The sequence below is a fragment of the Orbicella franksi genome, chromosome 6 (genome assembly GCF_964199315.1).
Source record: "Orbicella franksi chromosome 6, jaOrbFran1.1, whole genome shotgun sequence".
Lineage (NCBI taxonomy): Eukaryota > Metazoa > Cnidaria > Anthozoa > Scleractinia > Merulinidae > Orbicella > Orbicella franksi.
The window spans coordinates 15,403,433-15,428,246 of NC_138150.1; the positions used below are offsets into that span (position 1 = coordinate 15,403,433).

Sequence of the window (24,814 nt, forward strand, 5' to 3'; positions counted from 1 at the left end):
GTGCAAGGCAAACATGCAAAACATTATTTAACTACAAAAAATAATTTAGTAACAACTTTAAAAACTTCTCTGAAAATCAAGGGAGCTTGCAAACAAGGAACAAATACATAATACGTGATTTCAGCCCAAAAGCGGAAACAGTAGCCTTTCTTAGCAGCCGAATTCTGATGCTCTTTTTTTTTTAATTTTAAATAGATAAACAATTGCTGAACAAATCCTTTCTTTGTCTCGTTTTCCAAGAAGCTCGTCGGTCAAACAAAACTTCCGGTCATGTCTGAAAACACGGAATTTTATGTTGAGAGATGTGTTGAAAAAATGCAAATAGTTTTAATCAAAGTGTTGTACATTCAGTATGTTACGCGTAGCGTGTCACCAATGAACTCCCACGCTATTGAAAGCAGGTAATAAAGTTTGTGTCGCGTTTTTAATTCTCATTTGCCACCCCCTAAAGGTTATCCCAACATTTGCCACACTCTGTTTCAGATACTAGAACCTGTACCCAGTTTCAGTCTTGGAATGTCCCTTCTATACAATCTATAGCATCCTTCCCTCTTCATATTAATTCCCCGTTTCCAGTTTCGGCCTTGGTATGATATCCGCCGGTCGATTTGTCTGAAGATGTTGAAATATCCTTATTATGTAACGCACATTTTTGTGTAGCAGTCCCTTTAAAAATGTACCCCATTTCAGAACAGAACAGTTCAAAAATCATTCCCTTTGGGACAGCACATTTCTCTTTAGCGCTTGTAGACATGATAGAGAAATACTACCACCGACCACTGAGCGCCTGAAACAGTTTAGAGAACTTGCGACTCAATCACTGTCACGTTACGCCCCAGTAGTTCGACTTCCTGTTGAACGTGAGATGATATTTAAGCGCACGGTCATTCGAGCTCCCGTAATTTTGACGCTTAAGCATTTTGCTGAGTATGGACATGGTAGAGGAAACCTTTGAAGATATTTTGGAGAGGAACCGGGTGGAAATTGTGCAATGTTTGCAGCTAGATCGCACGTTTTTGTTCGACTATCTCCGCAGCAAAGCTGTCTTCGACATCGGTGATTGCGATCTCGTGCACTCGGAGAGAACTCGTGAACAGAAAGCTGGCAAATTACTCGACATTCTTATGACCAAAGGAGATGAGGGCTATTCGCATTTCGTCGACGCCATCCAACTTTTGAATCCGCATTTGTTTGAGAAGATGACAGGGGAAAAAGCCACTGCAAGTGAGTAGTCGGTTACGTGTCTACAGGGAGAAACAAAATTTGTGTTGCCATTTGTATTATAATGCTAGATCAAGTGAATAGAAATACGTTCGTGACTTGATAATCAAATGCGATGTCGAGATTCTAACGTCTAAACATTCTGATCTGAGCCGGGGACTTAAATTTATTTGCCAAGCTGACATTATTAGCTTTCATCGGAGATCTCGCGTGTGTGTGTATGTGTAGGGTTGGGTGCCACCATTGTCACAAATCATTACCTTAGGCATTTAATCTTATATCGTGTGATATTGTTGCGTTTTTAAAAAATCACAACAACGAAAATTTTTAAACTTCAACCGGATACGTTCACAAAAACAGATCTCTAGTAGTATACTATTCTGACGATAGCTGAAACATGTACAGTTAAAAACACCAAGAGTTGATTTGCAGTGTAGGTGTAAATTAAAGCATTCGAACTTTCCTTTTATGTCACGCCACTTGAGATAAGAAAACGTGTGCGTTCAGATGCAAGCTAATGCAGCGATCGCTCTTTTTGCAGTAGCTCTGAATTTTGGCAGAGTTTCATGTAATTAATTTCCGAGACGGAGAGGTGTTGTGTTGTTGCTTGCTACACGCACTATGTTTAGCTGTTGAAGAGTATAAACTGATAAAAGTAGAGTGGAGTTATTTTAATACCTATGGTTACCTGTGTAAACAAAAAAACAGTACTTGCAGATTTGACGTCAAAATGATGTTTTCTTTTGCTTTTAATCATCAGTTAAACAAAAGAACAAGGGATCTAACTAATTTTATATGTAAATTTAGCTGTTGAAGAGTAACTTAAGACGTTATAACGCCTATGATAACGTGTATAAAAAAATATAGCTGCCGTATTTTGTAGATTTGACGTCAAAATGATTTTTTCTTTTGCTTTTGATCATCAGTTAAACAAAAGAACAAGGGATCTAACTAATTTTATATATAAATTTAGCTGTTGAAGAGTAACTTAAGACGTTATGACGCCTATGATTACGTGTATAAAAAATATAGCTGCCGTATTTTGCAGATTTGACGTCAAAATGATTTTTTCTTTTGCTTTTGATCATCAGTTAAACAAAAGAACAAGGGATCTAACTAATTTTATATATAAATTTAGCTGCTCAAGAGTAACTTAAGACGTTATAACGCCTATGATTACGTGTATAAAAAATATAGCTGCCGTATTTTGCAGATTTGACGTCAAAATGATTTTTTCTTTTGCTTTTGATCATCAGTTAAACAAAAGAACAAGGGATCTAACTAATTTTATACATAAATTTAGCCGTTGAAGAGTAACTTAAGAGGTTATAACGCCTATGATTACGTGTATAAAAAAAATATAGCTGCCGTATTTTGCAGATTTGACGTCAAAATGATTTTTTCTTTTGCTTTTGATCATCAGTTAAACAAAAGAACAAGGGATCTAACTAATTTTATATATAAATTTAGTCGTTGAAGAGTAACTTAAGAGGTTATAACGCCTATGATTACGTGTATAAAAAAATATAGCTGCCGTATTTTGCAGATTTGACGTCAAAATGATTTTTTCTTTTGCTTTTGATCATCAGTTAAACAAAAGAACAAGGGATCTAACTAATTTTATATATAAATTTAGCTGTTGAAGAGTAACTTAAGAGGTTATAACGCCTATGATTACGTGTATAAAAAAAATATAGCTGCCGTATTTTGCAGATTTGACGTCAAAATGATTTTTCTTTTGCTTTTCAACAAAAAACAACAAATCTACGTACCAAGGAATTAAAGTTTAACTACCTGAAGTATTGATCTAGGCTGGATTTATCTACTCACTGAAAGATAAACACTAAAAATAAAGCAGACATATTGTTAGTCCTCTACTTATAATAAGTGAAAAGGGCCATTTCTGATATTTGTTCTTGATGTAATATACCTCTCAGACGTATCATATGACGAGTTTCAAGAAAAAAAACACTGCTAAAAAAGCAAAATAAATGTTTTTAAAACAGCATTTCAGATTAGCTTTAAGCAGCTACACAGCCTTTTCCTGAAATGAGATATACCTCCCTCTAAGAGTTGATAGAAAAAGTAGGACTGCAACCAGACAAAACATTTTTACGGTGGCAATATCAGAAAAAAAATACTTGTGTGGTTATTTGTTTTTTAATACATAGCCTGTTACAAGAAGCTGCAATAAATTAATGAATTTTCTTATCTTTTTCTGCAGCAAGTGCTTCAGTGTGCTTTTTGCTAGCTTTGAGTCCTTAAAGCGTATTTGACAGATATTCTTTTATTTGCTTGATGGAATTTATATGAGAACGTGATGTGGAAATCGAAAGAAAAAAAGATGGATATTGTCATATTTTCACCATCTGAAAATGTGAAATTTCACTTCCTGTTGGGTCAGAAACCGCTGGGGGTTTGGACCTGGGACTAGTCAGGCCGTAACATCAAAACAAGAATGTAGGTCTACTTATTTCTAGAACCAAACAAATCAAGGCAATCAAGCACTATTCAAATTTTGGTTCAAAATTGTACACATTTACAAAAAAAATTTTCCACCAGTCAACTCAACAGCTACTAACAAATTATCAGAGTTGGAAATATTCCTTGAAACAACTGGAGTTACAGACCTTAAAATGATAAGATATATATGATTTATTTTTTGGCAGCAATTTCCCGATGTATTAATAGCAGCTTTGGGCTGTAACTAGAGGTATTTTCTGTCTAAAATGCTAAAATGGTATTTCCTCAAAACTTCTCATTTCATTTTGATGAAGGAAGTTTAATGCCTAGCAAGTATCTGTAGGTTTAAGTTCAAGATAGACACTTGGCTACTTCTGTCATTTTTCATTGGAATGTAAATCTTGGTTGACGGCAATCATTGCATTTCATGTGATTATAATAACATGGAGGACCATGTAGCATACTAATTTTACTATAAATTTGATCATCAAATTAACAAACAAATACTACAATAGGAAGTAACAGTGATTATTATTTTGAAAGAAAAAAATGAATATTCATTTTTAAGGTTACCATATAAGTTCTGGGGTGTCTCCAGCATTAAACATAATTATGGCAGGGGAGTAACGACCATATATATATGTACACACGTGCATATTTCCTCTGGAGATCCATTTAAATATATCTACAGTGGAACCCCATTTATTGGGTCACCAAAGTGCCACAAAAATTTGGTTGAATTAACAGAGTGGCCATATCAAAGGATTCTTTAAATAAGAAAATGACTGACTGAGCTTTTGTTTGGGCCAGAATAAAGTGGCCCTGATTGCCAGGATGGCCATAAGGTAGGGTTCCACTGTATTGGCGAAAAATATGTTTTAACAATCAGCTGGTTTGACAGTCTCTAGTCTCTCCTATAATTTGAACCTAGTGTTAATTAAGTTCCTAAATCTTCAACATTTTTCCATGTTTTGTTTTATGAAACTGTACCCTGGATAACAATTTCCTGGAGGGACATGCCCCGTTGGCTCTCTTTTGTGCATACTGCATGATGCATCCAAAATATATCACACAGGTTTATTAACCCTACCTAAAATTAAAGCTTACAAAATTGGCTACCATAAGATTCAAATAACTCCATATTTTGTTGAACCTAAATTTTCTGTGCAATTTTCCAGTCAACTTTCTATGTGACCTCTCTATGATTTTATCATTTTGCTGGACTGGTCTTTTGCATGATCTTTTGCAGTAATCACCATCAAAGATGGTAAACGTCTTTCTTAATGGGGTTTTCCAATATGAAAGAATTGGCTCATGCTTAGTGTGCATATATTGAGTTATGGATGCATGCAGGAAGTTTGGAAAGCACAAAAGAAGCGTAAGAGCAACTCTAGCCTCTTGAGTGCTCTCCAAACTTCCCAAGTGCATCCATTAAACTTGATATATGCACAGCTAAAAGCATGAACCAATTCTTTCATAACATGGCAAAAACTTGGGTGCTAAAACAAATTTATTTGTGAATGACTACAAAGTTCTCACGATGCACAGTAAGGAAAACAAAGGTCATTAGGATCCTAACACGCCACAATCAGTTGAACAACAGTTGAACAGAAACGCTTAACCTGGTTTCTAAAATTGTCAATGAAAAAGTCGCATCCTGAATTAATTATAATGAAAATCTAGGTGAACAAAGCCAAAAATACTCAATGAAAATGTAAACAATGTCAAAATACTCAAGTTTCGGTAAACGTCTCAGTCAGGCAAAAGTCAAAGGCTCAAAGTGGAGTTTAGATTGTTGAGAATAATCTTCACGTTGCCAAAACTTAAACAAAAGGAACTTGCATTAAACTCGACAGAGATTTTGCAGCTAAATTGAAACTGTACACGTCATCTTATATACACACAGCCATGCGTACATAGAGATTTTGTTCATGATGGCTTAATAGGAATTAGATAGGACTAGAGTGCATGTTATGCTATAATAATTTTTTATTCCACTAAAACAATATGCACAATCTATAAATTGAGGGTAAAACAGGGGTTTCATTAATGTTTTCAGTAGGTGGGAAACTGGTTGTCACTGGCAGGGAAAACCTGGTTTGGCCCCTAAATGGCCAAACCAGGCAGGCATAACCATCCTCTTAGTTTGTCAATTTGCCCAGTGTCCAGCCTTTAATGAAACCCTGTAAAAGAACTGGAGTGATTGCATGGGAATTCCTTTAACAGTTTACCATGAAAGTTAAATAGAAATTCTAGAATTTCATTTTTTCCACTAATATGTTAATCTTCATTGTATCTTCAAATTTTACTAAGTTACGACAAATTCCCTCTGAGATCTAACGGTTTAAAAACACCTCCCATGTGCCTGAATTATGTTTCACACCTCATTTACACCTCTCTTCTGATAAAAATCTCCAGCACTTTTATTTCTTTATTTCCATAGACTTTTTTTGAAAAAAAAAATGTTTATTTTGCCCACTGAAACTATGTGGTGTCTGTAAACAAGCTGGCATCATCATCATCATCTAAATTTCCATTTGTTTTCCTCTTTTGTTACAGGACCAAGCCCTCTCATGATTGGAAGAGAAAACTTCTTTTTAGGTAAGGCAGTTTCCTAAAAAATTATGACTTTTAATACTTTTTTAAATATTCTTTTATACATGCCACATCCAAACTGCTGTGTTTTAAAAATGAATAAGAAGTTTAAAATATAACTGAACACAAGAGATCTCTTAAGTAAACTGACTCAAATTTTATAACAAAGCGCACATGCTAGTCATACCTAATTCCTATTGAGCCATCATGAATGAAATCTCTGTATATGCACGGCCACACATATATAACATGACGTATGCATTTTCAATTTTGCTGAAAATTTTCCATCGAGTTTAATTAGTGCAAGCTCCTTTTGTTCAACGAAGATTATTCTGAACAATCCAAACCCTACATGTATTTCAAACCTTTGAGTTTTGCGAAGCTAAGATGTTTATGTAAACTTGAGTATTTTCACTTTGTTTTTCTATACTTTTTCATTAGAATTAATTCGGAGAACCAAATTTTTCATTGACAATTTTAGAAATCAAGTGAGCATTTTGCTTCAAATATTGCTCAACCGATTCTGGCGTGTTAGGATCCTAATGACCTTTGTTTTCCTTCACTGTGCATTTTGAGAACTTTTTAGTCAATCACAAATAAAACATGTTTTAGCAGCCAATATGTTGTCACCATGTTACAGAAGAATTGGTTCATGCTTTTAGCTGTGTGTATATCAAGTTATGGATGCACTTGGGAAGTTTGGAGAGCATTCAAGAAGCTAGAGTTGCTCTTGGCTATCACCTCGAGCATCTCTTATGCTTCTTTTGTGCTCCCCAAACTTCCAGCATGCATCCATAACTCGATACGCAAGCTAAGCTCAAACCAATTCTTTATAGGTAGTTGGCAGATCCAGGGAGGAGCCACAGGCTCTCTAGTCCCATCAATACATCCCTTCAGTGTAGCCCCACCCTGGCTCTGAAAATTTAAAGTAATGTCAACTGAAAGAAATAAGAAATTTTTCAGTCAGTGCTAAATCTTTTTATAACTTTGGTTTAAGTTTCAATGATCACTGTAAGTTATAGTAAATCATGGCTTGTAGCCATATATAGCCGACCACAAGAAAATGCTGCTATTTGAAAAAAATCATGTGTTGCCACCTCTTGTAAAGGACTGCAAGAAGATACAGAGGAATTTAATTTACTTGTCAAAAGTAGCTTACTTTTCAGCCTGGCTTGGTAGCAGGGTTCCTCTACACTTAATAGCCTCAAATATAAAGGGCAAGACATAATAGGCCTTTTTCGATATATTAAAATTTTCAGTTGGCTCAGAGGCTTGGGGGAGTAAAACAAAAGAAATCACATCAAGGTTGAAGGATGAACAATTAATTTCCTTTGTTAATTAATTTCCCCCAAGGCTCGGAGCCATATTAGAATTTTAATATATGGAAAATGTCTTATGCCTGCATCAGTTTACAAATTTGGCAAAATTTTCAGAGACAACTAAAAAATAATGGGGAACCTTCCATTGGCTCAAACTGCTCTTGCAATGATTTCTCTCTGTTGTCTTACATTTGCTTGAACGGCACTACTTCAAAACATGCTTTCATTTCCACTGAACAACAGTGTAACAAGCAAAGTTCAGCAATGCTTTTCTTTAAGATCAATAGTTCAGTATTTTTGTCATTCAGAAAGAACAGCAACATTTTTATGAGTGCTCCATACGTCCTCAGAGATAGAAAAAGAATTCTTATTGGTTGTTACTAGACAATCAGAAACCACATATACTGAGATTTTACTGAGATAATTTCTGCTCGCAAGTATCAAGTTCTTTTGTAAATTATGTCAAATTTGCGACTGCATACTGTAACAGTTTGCAGTTATGGACTTTCAACATTTAATAATATTTCAGTAAGCTTTTTAATATTAAAATTAAACGGTCATGTCTCACTTCTTTTTAATTCATAGCTTTTTTACTCACTACCCTATCCCTTTCACAAATGACTGACTGAATCCCTAGTTTGGCTTTCTTATGTGAAAAACGGCTAGTTCAAAAGAAAACAAAAGGAAAATACCCAACCTTATAAAGGCTGAATTCGGCAACTCTGTATACTCCAGATGAAAAGATCATTGAGCCCACAGCATGGCTTCATAGTGTCAGTGACATTGCCTTACCCATGCCTGGCAACGTGCAGTTTTCTATGTATAATGCGAGTTTGTAGAAGAACTCTGTATAAAACAAGGACACTTCAGTGTAACCTCGTTCTAACGCGCTGCTCCCCAGTCTCCCCAGGGGTTTTCGTGTTTCGCGCATCTCGTCTAGAGAGCCGCCAGTCCCTCTTAGCCAGCGGGGCTTTGGCAAGAAGAAAGGTCGCTCTGGGGCGCCTCTGGAGGAGCTCTGGAGAGCTCTGGAGGACTGGAGACACACGATTTTACTAGCTAGGTTCTCACTACTTCAACTCCTCGCGAAAAGATGATTGGTTGATATCTAACTAAAACCGTTTGATCACAGCATCTTCAGATCTTTAGGGCACCCTCCATAACAAAAGATATGTACACCGCTTCGGTCAGAAGTTTACTCCTGATTTAAATTCGCTTTGTTGAAATTCAGGGGATTCCTCATATTTGCATTGCGCATCCTTACTGCGCATAATTTATGGCGTCACTAGCGTGCGCTCGTCCACGCGCACATTGAAAACATGGCCGATTTGCCTTGATATTGAGTTCTGTCAGTTAAAAAATGGCCATAGCTCAGTAACGAGCTCGGGCACCCCAATTTTTTTCCAGTCGTTTTAATCAACTAATCATTAGCTTTGCGTGAGAAAAGACTGATCTTATTTCTATTGCTAAAAATTGAAGAAATAAGGAAAATAGCAGTTGAGCTGTAGTCTTTTCTATTTTGCAGTTTGATAGCCGTGGCAAGCAATTTGGTTCCAGTATTTTAATAAGGATTCAGCTGTCTGTCAAAATCAAAATTAAAAAGTTTATTTTTGTCCGGCACAAGTATTGACTGTAGTTTGAGGCGCGTTTTCATGAGTGTGGGCTCACAAAGATTTTACAATAACATGGAATGCGTTCCTGTAATAAGCATTAAATAATGCCAAAATGGGACATTTTCAATGCCTCACTGCTCCTTAACAAGCATTGACACCCCCCCCTTTTTTATTTTATAATCAAAGTTTTCATTTGATAAATATTCAGTGGACAAAGTTTGAACAAAAATCTATTGACAGTTTTATTGAGGGGAATGACCTTAAGGTGTATTGGTTTTTAGTTTTCATAAACTGAGCACGGATGATTTCAACTGGATAGCCGTGCGAAATTAAAATTTTCTTCTTCTTGTAATATTTCAGCGGAACAACGATGAAGCAAAGTTTTAAGACTTTTAAGCTTGCGTTCGATCCAGTGAAATCAAAAATTAGCTACGCACAGAGCGTTTAAACAATTATTTCGAGTAAACAACTGATTGAATTATCTTGGGAATAGTCTGAGGGTTCACAACTGCCTCAACCTGCTTTGGCAATATTGCGATTTAGTCCTTCATCAAGACAAGGGAACAACGAAAAAAATGTTGGCCAAGGCCTCGTCCACACTACGCCAGAAGAATTTGAAAGCGGAGGTTTCACGCTGAAAACGCATCAAATGTTTTCCGTCCACACTGCGCCGGAGGAATTTAAAAACGCAACAATCACCGGTCATTTTGGATTTGCGTTTGAGGAAAACTCGGTCAGGGAAATCACACGGTTATCGTGATGCCATCGTTTTCGTGAAGCTCCGTTTTCAAAATGTTTTCTGTCCACACGAAAACGAAAAGCTGGCGTTTTCAAATTCTTCCGGTTTGGAGAGCGTTTTTGAAAAGCTCCGTTTTCTTGACAGATTAGTGTGGACGATAGGCCTAACAGTATATAGCCACTATATAAATTAAGCTGCGTTTTCAAATTTCCCTGGCGCAGTGTGGACTGGGCCTAAGAGGGGGTGTGGCGGAAGACAGGAAGTTGGTCTGTAAGCTGTTAACGTTTCCTTTGTGGCAACCATGACCACCTGAAGTTCAAAACAATTCACCTTACAAAGCGTTCACATTCCTTTGCGCTACAGGTCGAGGACTCTTTGTTCAGATTTGTCGTTTGATTTTATAAACTCCCTGTGTCGTCGGCAACATCTGTGTTTACCTATACGGTCTATCCGACTAATCTCCAATTTTAAATACAATTGATAACGTAATATATTGTGATACGACACATTTTGGAGCGAAAAAGGGCGCCAAACGAGCTAAAGCAGATATGATAAGATATCAGTACTCATCTGAGTGCCACTGAACGCGCAGAGTGGAACACACTTGATTTTGGAACAGGAAAATGTTTATAATACCATAAACGATTTTTTTCGTGGTGTGATAAGGCTGGACAGTTTTGCTCGTCAATTTTCAATTTTCTTCTATTTCTAGATCCTCTCCATAAATTGTAAGTAAAAAGTGTTCAAAGTCTGGGCCCATGTACGCGAAACTCCGCACGAGCTATTTGAGATTAAAAAAAAAGCTATTTGACTAGGTTGAAGTGTAAATGGGTCTTTTAACGAGAGGAAGACTATTTTATTACAGTGTCTGTCTCTGCAAACTTGTTTGTTTAGCGAAGCTTAAATCCGGGCCTCTCAGGAACCTAGCTGAAACCTGTTTATTATGCGATCATTTTAAAACGCAATGCCGAATTCAAATTTACAGTTATTTAAACCGATACAAACGGTAGATGAGAACATTTTTTCCTATTAAGAGGCGCTTCCACCCAAGTTTGCTTATAGTTGTTAGTTCCTGTAAGTCGCTTAATTATATTCTGACGCACACCCGCGGCATAACCTTTTAAGGGGTTTTTACCTCCTTAAAAGTTTCGCCATCCGGTTAGGTGATCAAAACATTTTCTGTGTTCCTGTGTGCGACTTGAAAGCGGGTTCACTTTCGACTGGGGCGAAACAAATCTCATCAGTTCAGTTTTTATATTTGTGTGTTACCAGGATCAAATGGCCGAGCTCCAGACTTAGATATTATGAGCAACCACTTGGTAAGAATCACCACAGACCTACAAGATCTGACAATCCGTTACGACACAGTGTTGAAAGACAACGAAGCGCTGGAGAAGCAGCTGAAAAGAACGTCTTTTGAACTGCTGGAGAAAAACAGGCTGATTGATGAACTAGAAAAGCGAAAGTTCGACACAGAGGCTTTGTTAATGGAATCGCATTCTAGCGCTAAGAAGATGGCCGAAGGCGCTGCCCTCCAATGCCAGGTCCGAAATCGAGAAATGGTGGAGAGGACTCATTTCATAATCGCGCTTCAAATGAAGCTACTCACCACCAAAGAGGAAGTGGACGAGCTGAAGAAGAAACTAGAGGAAAGCAACCAGGAGAAGACCCAGCTGTTGGATCGCTTCAAGCAGATTTCCAAAAACTACGATAACCAGAGACGCGAGTCCATGAAGTTGACCGAGAAACTTGAACACCAGAAAGATAACATTCAAAAGGCCGAGGAGATCAAAATGAAATTTCGCCAGATCCAGTTCAGCAACCAAAAGCTCAAAGCGGAAAAAGACGAAGCTGTGAAGGAGTTGGAAGAGCTCAAACGTTGGACGGAGGCACTGAAAGCCCGGTACGACATCGTGGAAGAAGACAGAAAGCAGACGCAGGAGAGCCACGAGATTACCGTGGCTGATTTCTCGGATCTCCGAGACAGAGCTGATGAGCTGGAACTGAGACTGACGATATCCGCGCGCGAGATAAATGACTTGAAGAAGCGATGCAAGGACTTGGAACAGACGGCCAACACCTACCGGGAACAGAGGGATCTGTACGAGAAAGCGTGGAAGGACACCTCGGCGGAAAGAGAGCAACTTAGAAAGGATAGGGAAGATACTGCTGCGCAGTTGGCGGAAGTTATTCGCAGTCGAGACGAAGCCATCAACAGGCAGATGGAATACAGCCGGCAGTTTGAGGTGCAGCTCAAGAAAACCACTGAAGAACTTCGCGCTGTTCGAGAACGCCTCTATCAGACAGAATTGGAGATGGAAGATTTAAGAAAGACTAAGCTTCAGAGAAACCCGTCCGATGTTGATGACGACCATCCTTTCACTGAGAAGATTGCTAAGGTTAGTGAAGAATACATTTTTTTTATGCATTCTCTAAGTGAAATACCGCTTTCTTTGATTGTTCTGGGAGCTTTTTCCTAGCACAGGAAGCCGCAGCGAATGCTAATTAATCAGTTCAGTTTGTTTGCAATCTTTCAGTTTATAGAGAAAATAGATAGATCTTCAAACAAGAACAGTTCTTGCACTTTGAACAGAAAGCATCGTATCCAATAATTGAAAGGCAGGACATGCCGGGACTTAAGGTCGTTCCATTGAAATTGAACCTGCACTGAGATTTTTGTGAAACTTTGCCTATTGATTGTTTATGTTATAGGAACTTAAATTTTGAAAAAAAAATGAGGGGGTCCCCCTGTTCGTTTAGGAGCAACAGCACCTTGTTTATACTCATATAAATCCTAAAAATAGCACCATGATTGTAGTCACGATTGCTTGCTAAATTCATGTTTCCGACGATTGCTTTTTGTTCTACACTGAGAATTGGTCCATATTTATTTTACACAGAGAAATTTATTACTCAATTCAAAACAACAGAAAAAAATGATAGGTCACCATACTCGTTTGCGAGAAAATGACGATTTAACTCTATTGCGAGGTCCAGCTGTAAACAAAAAGCCGCCATTTTTTAATGCGCGCGCGCTAATCACGCGTGAAATTATGAGCAGTAGGGATACGTAATGCAAAACTGGGGAATGACCTTAACTCAGGAAAAGTTAACGGTTTTTTCCTCGTTCTTCCGATTAGCACCCCAGGTGTTCCGAGGTGTCTCGAGGTAACGTCGTTAATCACTAGTAACATTTCTGGTACCTTAATAACTCCAAACACTGATGATCAATTTAAGAGGCATTTCCGAAACCCGAAATAAAAATTTACTTGAGCAATAGAGGCTCATAAACCGACATTTACTAGAAGTTCGTCGAGAGTTAACAGTGGTCATGTAAGAATGGCAGAACCGTGCAACGTTATTTTTAATGAAACGGTTGCGAGGAAACAAAGTGTTCCAGAAACAAAGAAACAGGAAAAGATATGAGCACAACAAAAGCGAGCGACTTCTTATAGCTAAGGCCAGACAAATTAGAAACGCAATATCAAGGTTTGGACTAACTTTGAAAATACAAGAGGAAACCTCGGTTTCGTCACCGATGCAATATCACTGAGTTAAGCTTTTACTATAAATGTAGGTGAGGTGGGGGGTGGTCATAATTTTTAGGAGATGAGGAGTGGAGTCGGAGCTAAACTTGCCTTTGTTGTCAGGGGACACTACATAATATTTCCCGTTCCTCCTGATAACTATTGCACAATTTCTTAAGCTATAATTTCATTCGGTTATTCGTCGACTGGTGACAAAGGTAGCTAATTTCCGCTCAGGTTTTGTATGCCGTGTAGCGTAGCATCAGCCAGACGGGTAGATAGGAGGGAGTTTGGGAAAGGTGAGGCCGAGAAAATGTAAAATCTACTCGGTGGAAAGTATTTGCCATGTGTTGGGTCTTATTGCTAATCTGACAACGTAGCACTTTTCTCATTTTCGACAGAGAAATGGTATAAACTTACTCCTGGACACTGGAAAAGCCAAGGAGGCCAAACTGGACGGGAGTGTTGACCCCGAAGAGGACTCGCCTGGTAACAGTAGTGAAGATTCTTATGACTGGAAATTGCGACGCACGACCTCTAAAGTCATAGAGAGTGTCAAAAAGCGGGTTGCCCCGAAGAAATCTCCAGCCGTGGACAGAGGAGATGGCGAAGAAGAGGAAGCCTCGAGCTCAACAGCACTTCACGGGCGTCCTGAAAAGAGCTTGTCGTTGGACGAGAAACTGGGGGAGCTTTGTCCAGAAGTTAAGAGCCTCTCGCTTGAAACCCAGAAATGCTTGAGCATGGATCGTAACAGGTCTCTGTTTAAGAGCCCTCCAACGTACACTACACTGGAGTATATGTTTGGCTCGTCCGTTAGTAACACTGCCTCGGCGTTGTACAACCCCTTCGACGGCAACAATTCTCTGTACTCCTCGTTTCGTTCCAGTGATAGTGGTTTTCCCAGTCTGCCATCGAGAAATCTCTCCGATTCCGCAAAATCATCGCCAGATTTCTCGATCAGCCTGGAATCTGATACGTTTGAGCCGGCAGCCAATGACGATCCCAAAGTTGACGAAAAGCCGAAGGAATCCGACAAAAGCCGACAAAAGTCACAGTCCCACGAGAGTCCAACCCGACCTCCTTACTACAAAAGCATTTCTTCTCCGTCAAAGATAATGAACTTTGTGACAAGCAAGGTGTCTCTGGGGAGTCGTGCATCTGAAGAGAGGTCTTCTTTGAGGGATGAAAACAAAACTGATGGCCCAGGAGAGCAAACTCGTCGCAAGTTCAAAGATGCCGCCAGCAACCCTTCAAATAAGGGCATCTCAAAACTGCTAGCGAATTCCCTTTTCCTCTCCACGGATGACGCAAAAGAGGAGGATGAAAGAGTGCAGAAGGAAATGGAAGAAGTAGCAGAGGCTCTTATGTCTCCGACGCTTAAAAAACCTTTTCGTGAGAGGTCCGGAGCAGTGACCGCAGAAGAGAGAGCTCGGAGCTCCTCAGCACCCAGTTCCCCCGGGTTTGATTTCAATTTGCCGGAAGTCGATGTTCAGAGTAGTACATCTGGCTGATTTCCGCCGCCTGAATCATTGAGTTAGTTCAAAATGACGTTAGCGGAAAAATAGGAGTATGCATGTGCAATAAGAGCTGTACTGGTAAACAGAGCGTTATTTTTAGCTCCTGGTTTAATTAGTCTGGCAGAGTGCAAATGAACAAGGCTCTGGGCATGTGCGCGCGCACACGCTCGGCTCTATTTAACCCGCACAAAGTCACGTGAATGCGTGATTGGTTGCGCATGTGTGTTTTAAGGGAGCCTGGGTCAATTAAGACAAAAAAAGTTATGTACTAATTTTTGTACAAATACTGTAAAATTACTTAAAGTGATGTTAGTTACCCGCAGAAGTTCAGGTTTGCACGACTTGATCAGGTGCCTTACGCGTGATAAGCTACAGGTAGACTCTAGAAATCTAGATTTGTTACAATGCCAGGTTGACGAAAATATATTTGCGTTCCAAGGTGATAGTCTTTGTTTCCTTACTATTTTTATATTTTATAATTCGACCTGAAAGAATTTAATTTAAGTAAATATATTTTTTTCTGAGTGTATCAGGTCCCAAACTCTCCTCACCTGTTATATTTAACATGCCATGGTAGGTATAGAGAAGTTAGGAATTGATAACTAGTTGAAACAAACAGAGTTCTGAGTGTGTTACGCAGAGTGCTGCTGAAACAAGTAAAATCCGGAATCAGACATTTCTTACAAGCAGAGTGTTATTTACTAGAGTGTTATATGTAATCTTAAAGCAGATTTGTAAATAAAATGATGATGGGTTTAATTGTGTGGCTCTTGTCAAACATATATAAAGAGAAAATGGCTATTTCTTCAGGAACACCAAAAGTCAGTTATGTAGAAAATCCGGGGGGGCTCCCTTATTAAAAACGCGGTTTTGGTACGTCTCAGGGTGTCCAGCCTCAAAAGCTCCACGGTGGAAGCTTTCGCGGTACTTTTCAGGGTATTGAGCCGACAAAAAAATATGACAGGAGATAATGTGTTGTGTAAGAATTGGTGCCTCAGCATCTTGGTACCTCTTAGGGGTTGTTTTCAAAATTTCCGACGAACACCCCCGTCTTTTTTATGTGAGTGCCCGCCCCCCCCCCCTCCCCCGGTAGAAAATGATATGTGGTTACTTGTAGATGTGGAATTTACCTTCTCCCGTTCAACTTTATATCTCACCCGTGAGAAATGGAGTCGAAAACTCGAAGGGAAATTCAATATCTACCCGCGCCCATGGATTAAGCCCTGGCCAAACGGAGTGGCAAGTAGACGCAAGTTCTCAACTTGCGTCTACTTGCGACTCCGTTTGGTCAGGCCTTGCGTGCAATTGCGTTGACTTGCGATGACTTGCGATGACTTGCGCTCACTTTGGGCGAGATCTAATTTGCACGTAAGTAGACGCAAGTTTTTCACCGTTTGGCCACCCAACCTAAGTCAACGCAAGTTGAGTGACGTCCATTAACCTATTATTAGCCAATGAAATACAGGATATGTCAGCCTTGAAATGGGTTTTTTTGCGACCTGCGTGTACTTGCGAGGAAACTTGCGAGTCCGTTTGGCCACCCAACGCAAGTCTCTACGCAAGTTCAACTTGTGGCTACTTGCGACTACTTGCGAGCCCGTTTGACCAGGGCTTTATTTTCTATGTAAACCTCTAATGAACCCCGCCATCTATCTCCTACAATGTCCCATTCATAAGTAGTTGTTTATAGAACAAAATTTCGCCAAACAATCAACGCATCAATTGCGACAAAAAAGTATGAAAACATCGTTATGAAATGGGAGAATTAAAAACAAAATTAAAGCACTTATCCCGCTGTCTTATTAGTTTTAGCCACTCGCCGTTGCTAGGAAACAACGTGCAAACTAGTCCACGTTACTTTCACTCTGGCTAGACTAGAAACAAATGTTTTGGAAGCGAGACTTGTGCGCAGAAGGCAAACATGTTGGCTGAGGCAAAAACATTTTCCTGTTTCCGAGAAGCAAATTTTGCTTTCGCAACGAATCTTTCCAGGCTCGCGCACCGCTAGTCCAGTTCCTAAACTCTCCTTTCTCCCCGCCCCGTATAGGGGCTGAACCCGGGCGGGCGAAAAGAAGAGTCTTCTTTTCGCCCGCCCGGGTTCAGCCCCTATATGGGGCGGGAAGAAAGGAAAGTTCAGAAACTGGACTAGCGGTGACCTTGTTGACATCGTCCTAAATTCTAGAGATCTGGTGGACACGTTTCCTTTTTTGTTCTCCTTGTTCGTAAAGGAGACGTGAATATTGAAGATAGCGAAAGAGAATATGTTACAGGGGTTCAGTCAAGGTATTTTGACCTGTTTTGACCACGTACAAATTATCTTTAAATTGAAGGAAACCTGAAAATAGTAGTTTACTAAGATACAAAAGCACTAAAGAGATAATAATAAGCCGTAGAGGAACAAAGATGGAATTTAACACGGATTACGATCGATGAACTTAGAAAATTTTGGCCAAACTTTTCAAGATGTGCAAAGCGTAATGCAGCTCCATCCCACAACTACACATAAGTCAATAAACAAATAAACACGATTTTACATGACAACTGCTAAAAGCGAAGGAGTCACTAGCCAGTCTAAATTATTGAATATCACAGTCCGGACCCGTACAGCAAGGTAAAGTCTGCATCGGGCCAAAAGCCCATTCCTGAACACAAGAGGAGCTAATCCCGATTTCTGTGTGACATGAAGCTACTAGGAGTATTTCTACTCTCCCCTGGATGGGATGCTAGTCCATTGCAAGGTTCCCGCCGGTATTAAATTGGCCAGTGCCCATGTAAACACCTGGATAGAGAGAGTCACTGTGATAATAGTGTCCTGCACAAGACGACAACAGAGTGATCCCGCCCGGGGACTTGATCCAGAGTCTAGGGCCAACATTGGGCCGCCGTGCCTGTAAAAGTAAAAAGCGAAAGATTAGCGTAACGTTACGAAAGTAAAGACGCTAGTTCCAGATTTGGAAGGAGCTTTTTCTATATCTGCATTCTAAGGTTGCCATTATCGGTGTGTCGTTCTACAACTAGGGTAGCCAAAATGTCTGTCTTATTGAGAAATCATTTCCAGTGAAACTAAAAATGTAAGTAACATTATTTTAAAAGAAGTTATTTTGTGATATAGATAGTACAGGTTTATTCTTCTCTTTAGTGACAGGAGTAGAGCCACGGTGGCCTCATTCCTTGTGCGCTCCCCTCCGGATCGAGCGGTCCGGGTTCGCGCCCTTGCCAGGGACATCGTGTTGTGTTCTTGAACAAGACACTTTACTCTCAGAGTGCCTCCCTCCACCCAGGTGTGTAACGGGGTACCGGCGAATTCAATGCACGGGGTAACCCTGCGATGAACTAGCATACCACCCAGGGGGAGTAGAAATACTCCTAGTCGCTTCATGCTACTGAAACCAGAGATAAACGCTATAGCCTGATGGGCCACTTGGCTCGTACGCAGACTTTACTTTAGTGTTAGGAAAATTTCGGCAGTTCATTTTTTTCTTTTCTCTACTTATTATTTTGCTTTTTCATACAGGTCACAACCGACCTCGGTATTTGAAGAGAATTATCGATCTTTGAATCATATTTCCTAACAAACCGGAATCAAAACATTTCCTTTCGATTCCACTTATTTGCTCATTTATGGATGCTTCTCGCTTCATTAATATACAGCTCCTTTTTGAATTAGGGCCAATTCATCACCAATAAGGCTATCTGCTTCAGCTTTCGAAACAATTCAAGACTTTCGATCTTACTTCTAGCAAACCGGAATCGAAACATTCTCTGGCTTTAGATATCCGCAATTCTTGCTCATTTATGGACTTTTTTAACTTCATTAAATTGTAATATGCAACAAGTTAAGCTAATTCCTGTCAACTGCACGTTGATTGGACAATCAAAGGGAAGAAAGTTCCGTATCAGATACGATGAAGAACTTAAAACACTTTCAGCATTTGAGCGTGTTTTCGTTTTCTTGTACTCGTTGATGTGCTCAATGAGCGCTTCACACATTGCCTTTCAACCATAAAGTTGATTCCTCTGTGGGGTCACTTTTGTTTATTAATTCCGAATTGTTTTCTTCAATTTGCCATGGAAGTACACGACCTAGACGAGAGTTTCACCGACATCTTAACCAAACACCGCTTGCTCATCGTGCAAAATCTACAAATGGATCGAACGTTCATGTTCGACTACCTAATCAGCAAATCGTCTTTTGATAAGACGGACTTCGAGTTGATTCAAGCCGAGAAGACCAGCGAATCAAAAGCGGGAAGGTTTCTAGATATCTTAGAAATGAAGGGAGAGAGAGCGTTCTACCATTTTATTGACGCCTTACAGATTCTTAATCCGAGCTTGTACGAGATGTTGACCGGGGAAAGTGGAACGAAAAGTAAGTAGCCTTTGTGATTTTCTTCGTAGTGTTTTCCGTGATAACTTTTGTCCGTTTGGCAAAATGATTTGATTTAAAGTCAAGAGGTGTAGCCCCTTCTGTTATCCAGTATAAGTACTTTTCACGACCTTTTTCTCCATACCTGAAGTTCCTAATTTTAATAATTTCTAGTTTCGCACTTCAATAGTTCAACAAAAGCTCTATTTCAGCAGGCGAAGGAGTGGATGAGATTACAGTAGGATGCTTTTCATCCTTCTAGTAGTGAAAATCACGTTTTTAAATAGGATGCGAAACCTTGCATCCAGGTTGTACACTTTCTAACAGTGAACAACGACAAAGAGCAAAGCAAAAATATATTTCATTTCAATCAAAAGACGATCGCCGCATTGAAAAATTTAAGAATAAAGTACCTTTTAGCATGAGTTAATTGTTAGTCCGGGTGGGAGAGCTGGAATCTCAGTTGTCAGTTAGATGTTTGGTGCTGGATTCCTCTGGCCCTGTCCACACTACGCCGGAGGAAATTGAAAACGCGACAATCACCAGTCATTTTGGATTTGTGTTCGAAGAAACCTCGCTCACAGAAATCGCATGATTATCGTGACCTCATTTCTTTCTAAAAGTTTCGTTTCAAAATGTGTTCCGTCTACACGAAAGCACAAAGCCGGCGTTTTCCAATTTGCCCGGTTTGAAGAGCGATTAAAAAAACTCCGTTTTCGTGACGGATTAGTGTGAACGGTAGGCCAAACCGTGGAGATAAAGTTGCGTTTTCAAATTTCTTCGGCGTAGTGTGGACCCTGCCTCAGCTACTAGTCAGCATTTAAGCCCATCTCTCAGTTATCAACAAATTTTGCAAGTCCCAGATGTCTTTTATTGGTTTAAAAACGTCTCATTTCTCAACTGTCAGTTACAATTTTGATAAATTTTTAGCCGTATACGATCAACCTCATTGAGGCCCTCTTAAGTTGACCCCACTCAATTAATCCATAAAGATGAAAGATGACTTGATTTTATTTGGTTTCTTTAGGAAGCAATCCCATATTTTCGGACATGAAGAGTCACTTAATCAGCGGTAAGACGGACAAGAATCTACTCGTTCAGTGTTTGATTTTTATGAAGGATAATTGCTATATCTTCAGCTAGGAGGCGATGTAGAATTCTTAGAGGGTGGTAGACATTACTGTCGTCAAGCGCGAACGGTGATCTCCCCTAAATGAATAGCTAGGATGAAGGGGAGTTGAGTTGGCGCAGTGGTGAGAGCGCTCCCCTTTTATCAATGTGGCTCGGGTTTGATTCCATCCCGGTGCCATATGTGCATGGATTGAGTTTGTTGTTGGTTCTCCCTGCTCCGAGAGTTTTTCTCCGGGGTTTTAGGGGTTCCCCGGTTTTCCTCCCTCCACAAAAACCAACATCTCCAAAATTCAAATCGACCAAAGCTGATGGGGCTTTCTCTCTGAATATTGTAATTTAAGGGGATTCTAGTATCCCAGAGGCGTGAATTTCTTTTAGGCTTACTTTCGCAACTGCCTAAATTGTGCACATAAGTGCGAGGATCTCTCGTGTCTTATTTCTTTCTTTTTTTTTTTTAAATTTTATCAAGGTGGAGGGTCTAGCTTTCTTGACGTGGACATCCTGAGCAACTATTCAAAGGTACTCACTGAAAAATTACAGGACCTGACCCTTCATCATGACCAAGTTCTCAAAGACAACCACGAGCTGAGGAAAAAGCTTGAAGAAGCCTTGTTAGAGCAAGGTAGAAAACAACGCAGAATCGACTCACTAGAAAAGCAGGTATTAGACACTGAAGACGCTTTGGTTAACGAGGCGCGGTCCAGTGCCAACAAGACGGGAGAGAACCTCCTTCAGAGATTTGGAGAGGTTCAGCGGGAGGGCAGGACAAACCAGTTTATAATCCAGTTACAGATGAAGCTACTGACAGCGCACGAAGAAAACGAGACACTTCGACATCAGATGGAAGACGTAAACGCTCGAAGAGACGAGCTGCACCAGCAGTTGAGTAAAGTCAACGTGGACTACGCGTTTGAGAGAAAGGAGACCACTAAGTTGTCTCAGCAGCTACGATCGCAATCAGCAGAAATGAAGACCTGCGAGAGCCTGAAGAAGAAACTACTTGAAGTGCAGTTCGAAAGTGCGAAGTTGCAATGTGAGCTGCAGGAAAAAGAGAATGATTTAACGGAGGTGAAGCGCTGGACCGAAGCTCTGAAGGCACAGTTTGATCTGGTAGAGGCCGAGAAAGAGGAGTTACTAAAAAATCAAGAAGTTGTGGACAGAGAATGCTCCCGCCAGCGAGATGAAATCTCTGATTTGATGATCAAACTAAACCACAAGGAACGCGCCATGGAAGAACTCAAAAGAAACTGCAAAGAAGCGGAAGAAAGTTCAAAGATTTATAGAGAAGAACGGGATTTCTACTCCAAATCCATGACAGATACCTCCCTGGAACTCGACCAGATGAGGAAAGAGGCGGAAGAAGCTGCCCAACGACACAAGAAAACTTTGGAGTCCAAAGAATTGAGTCTTCGACAGCAGACGGACTACTTGCGACAGTTTGAAAAGAAATACGATCAGGCCAAAGAGGAACTTGCATCTGTAAAGACGATTCTAAACCAAGAGAAAGCAGAGAACGAAGAACTAAGAAAGAGGATCTCTAACCTGGAGACAGAGTTAAAACAAAAGGTAATTCCCAAAGGTGTTTTGTGTGAGGTATTGTGACCTTATAGTTAAAGTAGTTTACTGTGAACCTGGCCGAGCTCAGGTCACTCACTGTGTTACGTCCTTAACTTAGCCTGCAAGCATGCTTGGGTTTTTTGAAATAGCAGGGTCCAACTGCATCTAAATTAAGATGATTTCCGCAGAACATTCGAGCAATAATGGCAAAAATTAAGTTACCAAAAAAACCTCATGGCATGGTAATATGTTGAATTAAGGTAGGAAGATCTTATCGAGACCTTAGCTCTCAGGCTGACCCCGCGAGAGAAAACTGAACTTGAAGTTATCCATATTTCTCATAAAACGGACCTGTCGGGTTAGTTGAAAACACAATAACACACGCTTTAAGCATTCTTACGAGGTTTGAAATTAAATTTCTCGAATATGTTTGGGGATTTAAACGCGGGGTCACCTTGAGAAATGAATTACAGTAAGTTGTTTTAAATAGTATTCAAAAAGTTACCGTGTTATAAGTAGATTTTTAGTAAATAATTTTATGCACTTATTGCTGGAACTTTGAGCGGAATCCGTCTTAATCAAATCATGGATTAATTTATACATAATCATCAGTTTAGCCTTCCTTTTTCTTAGTTTCTCTTCGATAAACTATTTACTTTCTTATTTGTGCTTTCCTTATCAGGAATTAACCTCAAAGCCTTATTTGGAAGAAGGTGACCACCAGGGCGTAAGTCAAATGCAGGATTCTCATGATCCTGAACCGAGTGGGACTGGAGACGACGACGGCTTGATCATCGACTGGAGAAAAGAGCGCGCGGCAAAGGAACTCGTGGGGAGTATCCAGAGACGAGTCATGAGAACCGACCATGAGGAAATCAAGGTGTCCCGAGCCAGGAATAAAGTCATCCGCAAAAGTAGGAGCTTTGACGAGAGACTGGCCAAACTTATACCGGAAGTTGAAAGCTTGCCACTTGAAAACCTGAACGCTTGGAGTCTGGATCGACACAGAATGAAACAAAGCCTGCCATTCGAACTGCTGGCCACCATGTGCCCGCCAATGGGAAGCGTTGGCGATGCGTTTCCCGCTGCGCTTAGCGACGCGATCTTCCGATCAAGCGACGGCCCCAAAGCTGATATCAGACAGCGCGGATGTCGCAAGATGTCTGCTCCCACGGTGAGTGAATATCTTCCGTTTTATCGCCAGGATTCAAACTCAGCGAAAAAAGAACAGGACGGAATAGAGGACGGCGCGAAAGCCAGTCATGGTACAGTTACTGGTGATGGAATGGAAGTTTTCGAAGACGATCGTAAAGCCGCGCAAAATCAATTCCGCGCTCGTACTCGCGCATTCCGACTAAGGGATGGTGAGCGGCGCAATCGACGTCTCACCGAGCCAATCTTGTACACACAGGACTACTCCAGATCGGACCATATGTAACATAACGAAATTTGTCACGCAAAGGCCAAGAACAGTTGTTTTTCACTCGGTCCGCCGCGCGTGACGCGAAAGAAAACCGCGAGAAAATAATGGCCGTGCGAAATCCTGGGGGCGAGGATCCTCGCTCCTAGGATTTTCCGCGGCCATGTTTTCTTTCGCGTCATGCACGACGGACTAAGAGAAAGAGGGACTACTCGTAGTCTACAGTTGTCGCGCTATTAGTGGTCATTATTAATATGTAATGACTTGTGATCAAATCGACGAAAACCTGTAAATGGTACATAAGATATCTTTTCTGGAAACTGCGGTTGTTTTACATTTTTCCTCTAAGGAAATAGTAGATGTATGCGCGCGCTAATTGTGCAATAGGCACGCGTAGGCCCTTTGCATGAACGTGTCACGTGACCTCGTCAGTCGCAGGATGGAAAGAGCGGGATGAAATTAGTAAAATTTCCAACGTTGAAGTTACGGAAATAGTGAAGCGAGATTTTAGGACACTTTCAATGTTGCACGGCAAAGATTGCCATCCAGCAACATTTTTCCTTACAAGTCTTGTTTTATTTTTTTAACCTTAAGATAACCGTAACATCTCACATTCAAACGTTGCCGCCACAAAATTGGAATTCAAACTAATTTCATCACGCTTTTTCTATTTATGGTTTCTATTTTACATTAGTAGAATTCTATTAGTATACTAATGCAAATGCTGTAATCTGATTGGCTGAGCTACTCGTATACTATCAGCCATTAGAGTGCAGTGGCTATCGGTCGTTTACGAAATGCGACGTTTTTATCGTTTTTCCGAATTTTTGGCAGAAAGTTCAGATGTAAATGGGTAATTAAATTCCTGAGAAGACAAAAAGAAGGATAATAATGGTTTCTTGACCTTCAAAGCTTGAAATTATTGAGTTAACGGGTGCGCGCGCGTAAACACCCGCAAATTTACCAAGAACATTTCAACACGTGCGATTTTGTTAAAGTGTAAAGTTCAATAATGCGTACAAAAATATTTGGAAACCGTTATTTGCGTTAATTTCAATTAGAATTCTACTAAAACAATTAGATTATTCGCTCTCGATTTCTATGAGGCGATAGTTGACTCTGCCTTTGGCCCCATCAACTACCACCTCATAGAAATCTCGAGCTCATAATCTAATTGTTAATTATGATTGACAAGGTCACGTGACACGCTCACGCAAAGGGCTTATTGCACAAAACAACTGGGTGACAAGCTGCACAAACCATTGCCTCGTGTAACAGCATGCATCTTTTAAACATGAAAGAAGCACTCCCTCTTCACCAAGAGAAAATTGCTCTCCACATAATCGGTA

At 40.1% G+C, this 24,814-nt stretch overlaps 2 protein-coding genes across 2 annotated transcripts; both read left to right on the forward strand.

Annotated features, from left to right (window-relative positions):
- Positions 1–328: 328 nt before the first annotated feature.
- Positions 329–16,064, forward strand: LOC145489298 (uncharacterized). The gene is made up of 4 exons (XM_081468256.1): positions 329–1,224; positions 6,244–6,285; positions 11,220–12,346; positions 13,876–16,064. The coding sequence occupies exons 1-4, from the start codon at positions 930–932 to the stop codon at positions 14,983–14,985; spliced, it is 2,574 nt and encodes an 857-aa protein (XP_081324382.1). The 5' UTR covers positions 329–929; the 3' UTR covers positions 14,986–16,064.
- Positions 16,065–18,969: 2,905 nt separating this feature from the next.
- Positions 18,970–24,761, forward strand: LOC145489236 (uncharacterized). The gene is made up of 4 exons (XM_081468184.1): positions 18,970–19,360; positions 20,385–20,429; positions 20,958–22,054; positions 22,728–24,761. The coding sequence occupies exons 1-4, from the start codon at positions 19,060–19,062 to the stop codon at positions 23,481–23,483; spliced, it is 2,199 nt and encodes a 732-aa protein (XP_081324310.1). The 5' UTR covers positions 18,970–19,059; the 3' UTR covers positions 23,484–24,761.
- The last annotated feature ends 53 nt before the right edge of the window (positions 24,762–24,814 follow it).

Bases quoted from the DNA above. Each gene is read 5' to 3' on its own strand.
- LOC145489236 (XM_081468184.1), top strand. From the start codon at position 19,060: ATGGAAGTACACGACCTAGACGAGAGTTTCACCGACATCTTAACCAAA. The intron at 19,361-20,384 runs GTAAGTAGCCTT...TGGTTTCTTTAG, and splicing joins CGGGGAAAGTGGAACGAAAA to GAAGCAATCCCATATTTTCG. The intron at 20,430-20,957 runs GTAAGACGGACA...AATTTTATCAAG, and splicing joins GAAGAGTCACTTAATCAGCG to GTGGAGGGTCTAGCTTTCTT.
- LOC145489298 (XM_081468256.1), top strand. From the start codon at position 930: ATGGACATGGTAGAGGAAACCTTTGAAGATATTTTGGAGAGGAACCGG. The intron at 1,225-6,243 runs GTGAGTAGTCGG...CTTTTGTTACAG, and splicing joins AGGGGAAAAAGCCACTGCAA to GACCAAGCCCTCTCATGATT. The intron at 6,286-11,219 runs GTAAGGCAGTTT...GTGTGTTACCAG, and splicing joins AAGAGAAAACTTCTTTTTAG to GATCAAATGGCCGAGCTCCA.